General features: G+C 46.1%; 1 protein-coding gene across 1 annotated transcript; it reads left to right on the plus strand.

Annotated features, from left to right (window-relative positions):
• Positions 1-2314: 2314 nt before the first annotated feature.
• Positions 2315-3304, plus strand: LOC140898792 (olfactory receptor 52R1). Its single transcript, XM_073313241.1, has one exon. The coding sequence runs from the start codon at positions 2315-2317 to the stop codon at positions 3302-3304; it is 990 nt and encodes a 329-aa protein (XP_073169342.1).
• Positions 3305-10920: the final 7616 nt, after the last annotated feature.

A 10920-nucleotide genomic window follows, 5' to 3' on the forward strand; every position in this document is an offset into this window, starting at 1 on the left:
CTGCCACCTCCACCCATCTGGCTCCAATCTCTCCTGCCTCAATTACAGTTTTGGGCTTCCCATCTAGGATGTCTTTCTATTTCCTCAGGAACACCCTCTAAGAATTGTTCCATTTGCATTAGGAAGGGCAAATGTACTGGAGATTCAACACTTGCTCCTGATATCCAGGCATCCCAATGTTTCACAATGTGGTAGGCATGTCGGGTAAATGACACGTCTGGTTTCCACCTTAGGGCTCTGAACCTCCGACGAGACTGCTCGGGTGTTATCCCCATTCTGACTCTCGCACTGGATTTAAACAGTTCATACTTGTTCATGTTTTCTTTATGCATTTCAGCTGCCACCTCAGCTAAGGGTCCACTGAGCTGCGGCCTCAGCTCTATCATGTATTGGTCAGTAGAGATGTTGTACCCAAGGCAGGCCCTTTCGAAGTTTTCTAAGAAGGCCTCCGTATCATCGCCTGCCTTGTAGGTGGGGAACTTTCTGGGATGGGGAGTGGTACCTGGAGAAGGATTGCTAGGGTTTGTTGGTATATTCTGCTGAGCCTTTACCTTCTCCATCTCCATTGCATGCTTCCTCTCTTTTTCCCTCTCCTCCTCCTTCAGCCGCATGAGTTCTATCTGTCTTTCATGTTCCCTTTGTTTTTCCTCAGCCTGAAATCTGGCTAATTCCAGCTTTTGTGGAGCCATGGGTTTTGTCATCCTAACCTCTGTTTTTAACTAACTTTACACCCGAGGTTTAGAAATAAAGAAACAAAACTTGGCTGTAAAATTTCGCTGTGCTGGAATAGAATACCTATTCTCTGATAGTGATTGTCAGCATACAGAAAAAGACAATTCCCTTGTCTCTGCTCTGGCCCCAAATCAAAGCAAAAAACCTCCAACTACTTGGAAACCTGCTTACCAGCAGCCCAAAAGAAAAAAAAATCCTTTTCAAACTTGTGCTCCTTGTAAAAAAATCAAAATCCTAAAAAAAAAAAAGCCCCTGCCACTTTTGTCTCCAGGCAAATGGGTAGAACACCCCCCCTATTTACTTTTAGAAAAAAAACCTTCTGGTTTACCAAGACTGTGAATTTCCCTGCAGGAGTTAAGTACCCTGCCTCCAGGCAAAGAAAACCTGCAATTCACAAAGATAATCCTCTTTTGTCTCTGCTCTGGCCCCAAAGCAGAGAAAAAACAAGCTGCTTTCCAGCAGCTCCAAAGGAAAAAATAATTTCCTTTTTAAAATCTGTATTTCTAGTTCAAAAAATCTCAAATTGATATCAAAATGATTTCAGGTTAATCCCACCACTCTGCCACCATGTCAAGGTTCATCCCCCACTCTGAACTCTAGGGTACAGATGTGGGGACCTGCATGAAAACCTCCTAAACTTACTTTTACCAGATTAGGTTAAAACTTCCCCAAGGTACAAATTAATTTTATCCTTTGTCCTTGGAATATCCACTGCCACCACCAAACTCTAACTGGGTTTACTGGGAAACATAGTTTGGACACGTCTTTCCCCCCAAAATTCTCCCAACCCTTGCACCCCACTTCCTGGGAAAGGTTTGGTAAAAATCCTCACCAATTTGCATAGGTGAGCACAGACCCAAACCCTTGGGTCTGAGAACAATGAAAAAGCATTCCGTTTTCTTACAAGAAGACTTTTAATAGAAATAGAAGTAAATAGAAGTAAAGGAATCACCTCTATAAAATCAGGATGGTAGATACCTTACAGAGTAATTAGATTCAAAACATAGAGAATCCCTCTAGGCAAAACCTGAAGTTACAAAAAAGACACACAGACAGAAATAGTCATTCTATTCAGCACAATTCTTTTCTCAGCCATTTAAAGAAATCATAATCTAACACATACCTAGCTAGATTACTTACTAAAAGTTCTAAGACTCCATTCCTGTTCTATCCCGGGCAAAAGCAGCATATAGACAGACACAGACCCTTTGTTTCTCTTCCTCCTCCCAGCTTTTGAAAGTATCTTGTCTCCTCATTGGTCATTTTGGTCAGGTGCCAGCGGGGTTACCTTTAGCTTCTTAACCCTTTACCGGTGAGAGAATTTTTCCTCTGGCCAGGAGGGATTTTAAAGGGGTTTACCCTTCCCTTTATATTGATGACAGTTCATAATTCATTTATCTTAATCATTAAAATGTCATTTTTCAGTGTGTGAAGAGCGACCAACCTGCTTCCTCCATGAGACAAGCCTCCAGCTGTGTATGTAGTGTCTAATATTAACATTTTCTTTCCATCCAGACATTTGTCCTGCGACCATCGCCCTAGACCCTGGGCACATACAGGAAGTCAGGGGAACGCATGGTACATGCAGGAAACACCATTCTGCCTCAGCATTGGAAACCTTCTCTCCTACTCCATGTCAGATTCCAACTCAACCGACTTCACCAACCCCTCCACCTTCATCCTGCTGGGCATTCCTGGCCTGGAGGCAGTCCAAGTCTGGCTCTCCATCCCCTTCTGTGCCATGTATGCCATAGTCATCCTGGGGAACTTCACCATCCTGTTCATCGTGAAGAGGGAGCCAAGCCTCCATGAGCCCATGTACTATTTCCTCTGCATGCTGGTCATCGCCGACATGGTCCCATCTACGGCCGTCGTACCCAAAATGCTAAGTATCTTCTGGTTCAATTCCAGGGAGATCAATTTCAGCGCCTGCTTCATCCAGATGTTCTGCCTTCTCAGCTGCTCTTTGGTGCATTCTGGGATCCTTGTGGCCATGGCTTTTGATCGCTACGTGGCCATCTGTGATCCCCTGAGATATTCCACCACTCTGACAAACCCTGTGGTGGCCAAAATTGGCCTGGCCCTGGTGCTGCGTGGCGTCATGCTCGCATTGCCCTATCCCTTCCTGGCGAGGAGGTGGCCATATTGCAGAACCAACATCATTCCCTACACATACTGCAAGCACATAGCTGTAGTGAAGCTGGCTTGCGCCGACATCCGCCTCAGTAGTTACTACAGCCTGGCTGTGGCATTCTTGGTGACCGGCGTGGATGTGTTTTGTATCGCCATGTCCTATACCCAGATCCTCAGGGTCATCTTCAGCCTCCCAACAAAGGACGCCCGCCTCAAGACTTTTGGGACCTGCGGCTCCCACTTCTGCGTCATCTTAGCCTGTTACATCGCACATCTCTTCTCCATCCTCACGGAACGGTTTGGGCACAATATGGCCCTGCATTTCCACGTTCTCATGAACAACATGTATCTCCTGGTGCCCCCCATGTTAAACCCCATCATCTATGGGGTGAGGAGCCAACAGATTCGGGATAGTCTGCTCCAGCTCTTTACTCATTAAGGGTCCTAAAGCTTTCTCCTGGTTATCTGGCTCTCAGACTGAACTCCATGCAGAGCTGGCTGGTGACATGGTGCTGGGCCCTCTTCCCTGAATCACTGACTGGCCAGTCAAAGAGACCTGAAACCCTTTCCTGACTTTACTGTGCTGTGTCAGTGTGACAAACTGGGGAATCTGACTATGTGCAACTCCGAGGGTTGCCGCCTTTCTAATTCCTGGTAACTGGAAGCATGAGGCCCCACCCATGTACCATGCATCTTCCCCCAGGTTACGCCCCTGCTATGTGTCTTCCCCTCAAGGCCCTGGCCCTCACTCTCTCCTCTCCTCCCCACCTCCTGTAACTCTCTGGATCGTCCTTGTGACACTCTGCACTCCAAAGCACTCCATATTTACCATGGTGATGCAATTATGGTACGTTTTGTACAAAGTATGTCCTGTGAGGTATTATTCTAAAGGGCTTAATCTGCTTAACATTGATACCTCCTTGGGTTGTATATGAAGTAATGAAATCATGCTTTGTGTGAGTTCCTAAAGTGTGATACGAGGCTGGAAACACCCAAAACCAGCCTTTCAGGTATGTCAAAGGACTAGCTAGACAGTGTTAATTGCTGTCATAAACACTCATCGAGGGAAGAATCCACTAGCACAGGAACTCTGTATAAGAAAGCCTCCACGGAGGGAGTACGGAGACAACGGAGAATGTTTGGCCAATGGGGGTGGACCCCGCACGTCACATACACAGACTTTTCAGAAAACTGGAAGAAACTATAAAAGGTGGGGAGTGAAATCATCTCTTGTCTTCACTGCCCCACAACTCAACATCTGCAAGAAGCTCAGAGGAAGACAAAGGAGTTTGAATTGCGAAGGGGATCAAAGCAGGTACAGCCTGTTCCTCAGGAATCTGTAAGCCCGCTTGTATCATCAGTCAGGGTGAGATATTGCTGATTCAAATCCTATCAAGCATGTATAAGTCTTAAGCTGCAGGTTTGTTTTACTTCCTGAGCAACCTGTTTTGATCTGTTCTTTTATCACTTATAATCACTTAGCATCTATCCTTCTGTAGTTAATAAACCTGATTTATGTTTCATCTTACCTAGTGTGTTTTTGAGTGAAGTGTCAGGGACTCTTAGCTCCATTAGCAAAGAAAGGTGCGTATCTTCCCCCATCGAGGGGGGAGAGGCTAATTAATGAGCTTGCACCGTACACATCTCTGTGTTGTGCAAGACGGTGTAATTCTGACTCTATGCTCCTGGAGGGGTGCAAGGCTGGGGAGCTGGGATATTGGCTGATGGTCCATGAGTAGCTTAGGTAAAGCACTCAGGTAACTTAGTTGAGTGTGTGGCAACACCTGCTGTCGTGTTGGGTGAGAACAGGGCCCGGAGGGGCTGGCTGTGTGTCACCAGCAGAGCAGGGGAAGAGGCCAACCCAGCTGAATGGTTTGGGGGCACAGCAGTTCCAAGAGCTTCCAGGCTTCTCGCAGAGGTACATCCCATCACAATCTCCTCCTCCCACCCAGCCCCCACAGTTGGGCTCCCTCTGCTCTGGGGATGGGACGGGAGATGCTGCAGCCTGACAAGGAGCCTGCGTGCGGGTAGGAGGCGGCCCCAGTTAATGACCCAGTGCATCCCTCTGCCCTGCAGTAACTGGACATCGTTATACATAGAGATATGAGTAGAATTCTTAAGTCAGTTTCATGGTCGAGATGGTGAGCTTTAGAGTTGCCAAGAGATCTTTCAAAATTAACCCTTCGCTTGCAGCCCAATGTTCAGGATCAAGGTGATCCAGAATGGAGCTGCAGACCTCAGCCTTGTGACTTGAGCTTCTCCTGACGAAGCTGAAGCGGATTTGAGATGACAGGATCAGGACCCAAGTATTCTTTTAAGGACCATTTGCAGGCTATGATAATGAAGAATTGTTGCTTTGAAATAGAATTACCTAGTTCCTGTGAATACACTGGTAACTCTTCCATTCATCAGCATAAGGTAATTATCCATTAAGCATGCATTGGTAGTTAACTACAAACATCAAATAGAAATCTAGACAATGAAATTATTACACCCAAGTTTAATTTCAATGTTACTATTTTCTTTTGATCTTTGAATCAACAGATATACCAACAGACAGGAACCATCTGTTTAGATGGTTAACATCTAACAAGATATAAATAAACACATACAATTAGGATTACCTCTTGTCATAACCATACAGCTAAGGGTAGCCTAGAATTCCTCCTTTACCTGTAAGGAGTTAAGAAGCTCAAGTAACCTGGTTGACACCTGACCAAAAGGACCAATATGGGAAAGAAGATACTTTCAAATCTGGGGCGGGGGTGGGAGGCTTTGTTTGGGCTCTTTGTTTGTGTGCTCTCTCCTGGGACTGAGAAGGGCCAGGCAGAAAACTCCTTCTCCTGCAGACCATCCTGAAACGAGTCTCTCATTCTACAAAAAGTGAAAGTAAGCAAGGTGAGGTGCATTAGGTTATCATTTGTTTGAGCTTGTGACTTTTCCCTGTGCTAGAGGGAGGTTTATTCCTGTTTTTGTAACTTTAAAGTTGCCTAGAGGGAATTCCTCTGTGTTTTAAATCTTTTGTTACCCTGTAAAGTTACCTTCCATCCTGATTTTACCAAGGTGATTCTTTTACCTTTTTTAAAAAATAAAATTCTTCTTTTAAGAACCTGATTGATTTTCAGTGTCCTAAAGACCCAGGGGTTTAGGTCTGGGCTCACTTTGTAACCAATTGGTTAGGATATTATTCTCAAGCCTCCCCAGGAAAGGGGGTGTAGGAGTTTGGGGGGATATTTTGGAGGAGATAGGGCTCCAAGTGGCCCTCCTTTAACGTTTGTTTAAATCACTTGGTGGTGGCAGTGATACCAAGGGCAAGGAAGAAATTGTGCCTTGGGGAAGTTTTTAATCAAAGCTGAAATAAGCTTAGGGGGTCTTTCATGCAGATCCCCACATCTGTACCCCAGAGTTCAGAGTGGGGAGGGAACCCTGACACCTCTAATTCTCTAACAGTACAGGTTTTCAATTTAAAGCTCAAGTCCATTTCCCATGGCTATGTTGCTATTTATGAGAAATGGTCCTATTGACCATTTATATACTTCTCTAATATGTCTTTAAACGTTGAATTTTGGTCAATTAGCATGCTAGTTGCATAACCCTTTCTGACCATGTCACACCTATTTACTCACATTTGATTGTAGGAACCATCTCGACATTGGTGAGGCCTCATCTGGAGTACTGTGTCCAGTTTTGGGCCCCACACTACAAGAAGGATGTGGATAAATTGGAAAGAGTCCAGCGAAGGGCAACAAAAATGATTAGGGGTCTGGAACACATGACTTATGAGGAGAGGCTGAGGGAACTGGGATTGTTTAGTCTGCAGAAGAGAAGAATGAGGGGGGATTTGATAGCTGCTTTCAACTACCCGAGAGGTGGTTCCAGAGAGGATGGTTCTAGACTATTCTCAGTGGTAGAAGAGGACAGGACAAGGAGTAATGGTCTCAAGTTGCAGTGGGGGAGGTTTAGGTTGGATATTAGGAAAAACTTTTTCACTAGGAGGGTGGTGAAACACTGGAATGTGTTACTTAGGGAGGTGGTAGAATCTCCTTCCTTAGAAGTTGTTAAGGTCAGGCTTGACAAAGCCCTGGCTGGGATGATTTAATTGGGGATCGGTCCTGCTTTGAGCAGGGGGTTGGACTAGATGACCTCCTGAGGTCCCTTCCAACCCTGATATTCTATGATTCTATGATCTCTATCCTTACGTCTTGGGGCTTTTACTGTACTGTTCGCTCATGCTCCTTGTGCTCAGAGGCAGGAGGCTTGAGTGGATAGAAGAAAGGAGTAACTGCATTTTAGATAAAATCCGTTTTCTCCAGCTTCTCTGCTGAGGGGTGGGCTTGGAAGGAATGGAACCTCCCCAGAAGAGGGACCAGAGAGAGGCAGTCTTGGTCCAGCCCTTTACAAACATAGAGACTGGATGAGTCAGAAGAAGCTGGGGCAGGAGAGAGGCACAATGGAGGCAGAGGGGACTCTTTGGTTTCAGAGCTATGGCTGCAGCAGAGAGACAGACTCCAGGTGGAGGAGAAGCCAGGAGGTGGCCTCTGGACACCTTAGAGGGCTCTGACAAAATCCCAAAGAATGCTCCGGGGCAGTGAGGACACTGAGGTGGGAATAGTGTACAAGTGTGGTACTGTGTTTAACTGGATCCAGGTATCTCTTGTGCTGTGTAAAGTAGAGGAATTGGTTTAGCAACCCCTTTTGGAAAGCCTGGATCTGTTTGCTTTAACGATCCTGTGCCCTGAAAGAGAGAAACTGAAAACAGAGTTTGCCCAAGGTGGGGGGGCTCTGGGAAGGTGTGTTGAAGGAATTGGAGAGTCTGGGGGAGCCAAGCCAAATCTCATCTCAGGGCCCTGGTGCTTGGCATGCAGTTCTCTGAATAACCCACACGCCTCCTGGGTGTGGTGTTCTGTCCCATCTAGTGGCACCGAGACCACTTAAAGAGAGAGATAAAATGAGTCTGCTTGACAGCCTTAACTAATAGGCAGTTGGCTTTTACCTCATGCGGTAGAGGCTCATGTACTAAGGCGCAAGGTTCGATCCCGCCCACTGATGACCAGAGTCTGTCAGTGTTACAAGTCGGGGATCATCCGGCGATTTCAACTGGGAAATCTTCTATGCTACCGAGATAGTTTGATTCCTGATTTTGTAACTGTCAAGGTTCCTCCCCCACTCTGAACTCTAGGGTACAGATGTGGGGACCTGCATGAAAAACCTCCTAAGCTTATCTTTACCAGCTTAGGTCAAAACTTCCCCAAGGTACAAAATATTACACCCGTTATCCTTGGACTGGCCGCTACCACCACCAAACTAATACTGGTTACTGGGGAAGAGCTGTTTGGACGCGTCTTTCCCCCCAAAATACTTCCCAAAACCTTGCATCCCACTTCCTGGACAAGGTTTGGTAAAAAGCCTCACCAATTTGCCTAGGTGACTACAGACCCAGATCCTTGGATCTTAAGAACAATGAACAATCCTCCCAACACTTGCACCCCCCCTTTCCTGGGAAATGTTGGATAAAAAGCCTCACCAATTTGCATAGGTGAGCACAGACCCAAACCCTTGGGTCTGAGAACAATGAAAAAGCATTCAGTTTCTTACAAGAAGACTTTTAATAAAAATAGAAGTAAATAGAAATGAAGAAATCCCCCCTGTAAAATCAGGATGGTAGATATCTTACAGGGTAATTAGATTCAAAAACATAGAGAACCCCTCTAGGCAAAACCTTAAGTTACAAAAAAGATACACAGACAGAAATAGTTATTCTATTCAGCACAATTCTTTTCTCAGTCATTTAAAGAAATCATAATCTAACACATACCTAGCTAGATTACTTACTAAAAGTTCTAAGACTCCATTCCTGGTCTATCCCCTGCAGAAACCAGCATACAGACAGACAGAGACCCTTTGTTTCTCTCCCTCCTCCCAGCTTTTGAAAGTATCTTGTCTCCTCATTGGTCATTTTGGTCAGGTGCCAGCGAGGTTACCTTTAGCTTCTTAACCCTTTACAGGTGAGAGGAGCTTTCCCCTGGCCAGGAGGGATTTCAAAGGGGTTTACCCTTCCCTTTATATTTATGACATACCCCATTGTGGGAGGGGCACGGGATGCATGCAATCTGAAGAGCAGGGGCGGGGATTTGGGGAAGGGGTTGGAATAGGGGCAGGGAGGGGGCGGAGTTGGGGCTGGGACTTTGGGGAAGGGGTGAGAAGAGGCGGGGCAGGGCTGCATGCAAGGCCAGGGGCAGAGTCGGGGTTGAGCACTCATGTGGAAGTGGGGAAGTCGGCACCTATTCATGCATGGCCCGAGACATGGCCCCTGCCCCGTAGCGCTCCCAATCAAAGGGGCAGGGGAGTCAGGTTTATTAACTACGGAAGGATATGTTGCTGGCACCCAGTGCCGAGAGGCAAAACAACAGCAGGGGTTCGTTACCCGGTGTGCTTCACTCAATAATCACAACGGGGTGGAGAAGCAGAAAAGTTTATTTGCAGCTGCAAACAAGGTACAGGGAGAATAGAATCTCAAATCCTGCACACCAGAGCAGGTCATTACACACACTTTTATATTCCTTAATGCTACTGCACTACACATCAGCCAATCAAAGCTTTGCACAAATACTCTGCCTTCCTTATATGGGTTACAACAATGTTTATTTCCTGCAACCTCTAACAAGCATTCCTAGCAACTTAAACAACCAGCACATTCTGTCTGGCCTTGTAACTATCTCTGATTATTTTTAACTTGGCGTCAGCAAACATTACACTATAAGGCATTATCTGTGGCTGCAACATTGTTTTTAGAGCAAAAGAGCTTACTCAAACCAGCCAGGCCTGAATTCTATTAAGGGGGGTTGAGAAGAAGCCCTTAGGCCTTCAACAGGGAGACCTCCTCGACCCTTATGGCCTTCCATCCCCTCAACTTAATTAGTGGCCATGCCCTGGGGTCTCCAACAGATAGATGTTAAGTGATGATAACAAAGAGATCAAAGCAGGTTACCTAGGAAATCAAACAAACTTGCAATCTAAGATTTCTACAAACTAGAGAGGATTTGATTTAGCAATATCTCACCCTGATGGAAGATACAAGCAGGCTTACAGATTCTTGAGGCACAGGCTTCATCTGCTTTGCAGTCTGGGTTCCCCTCCCCGTTTCAAAGTCCTTTGCCTTTCAGAGCTTCTTGAAGGTTTTGAGTTGTGCAGGAAAGAATACAAAAGATGATGTAACTCCCCATCTTTTATAGTTTCTTCCAGCTTGCTGGAAGGTCTATGCATGTGATGTGGGGGAATCCATCCCCATTCTCCAAATATTCTCCATTGTCTGCGTGCTCCCTCTGAGGAGCGTTCCTTATACAGTGTTCCTTGCTAGTGGTTTCTTCCCTCAATGGGTGTTGACGACAGCAATTAACGTTGTCTGGCTACTGCATTGACATACCTGAAAGGCTAGTTTTGGGTCTTTCCAGCCTCACATCACACTTTAGTAACACACACATAGCACGATTTCATAACTTCACATATAATGATCGCACATACAATCCAAGGAAATATCAATGTTTAGCAGATGAAGACTTTTAGAATGGTACCACACGGAATATTTTGCACAAAACATACCATAATTACATCACCATGGTAAATATAGGGTGCTTTGGAGTGCAGAGTATCACAGGGATGATCCAGAGAGTGACAGGGGGAGGAGAGGAGAGAGTTGCAGGTGGGGCCTTGAGGGGAAGAGGTAGAGCAGGGGTGGAATGTGGGGGAAGAGGCAGGGCATAGGGGTGAGGCCTCAGGCTTCCAATTACCAGCAATTAGAAAGGTGGCAACCCTATGAGTTACACAGACAGATTCCCCAGTTTGTCACGCTAACACAGGGCAGTAAGGTCAGGAAAGGATTTAACGACTCTTTGACTGACCAGTCAGTGAGTCAGGGAAGAGGCCCCAGCACCATGTCGCCAGCCAGCGCTGCATGGAGCTCAGTCTGAGAGCCAGAGCACCAGGAGAAAGCTTTAGGTCCTTTTATGAGTAAAGAGCTGGAGGAGCCTATACTGGATCTGTTGGGTCCTCACGCCA

This window comes from Lepidochelys kempii, chromosome 1 (assembly GCF_965140285.1).
Source record: "Lepidochelys kempii isolate rLepKem1 chromosome 1, rLepKem1.hap1, whole genome shotgun sequence".
NCBI classification, from domain to species: domain Eukaryota; kingdom Metazoa; phylum Chordata; order Testudines; family Cheloniidae; genus Lepidochelys; species Lepidochelys kempii.

What these genes read in the sequence shown, in the direction of transcription:
- LOC140898792 (XM_073313241.1), top strand. Translation starts at nt 2,315, where the DNA reads ATGCAGGAAACACCATTCTGCCTCAGCATTGGAAACCTTCTCTCCTAC.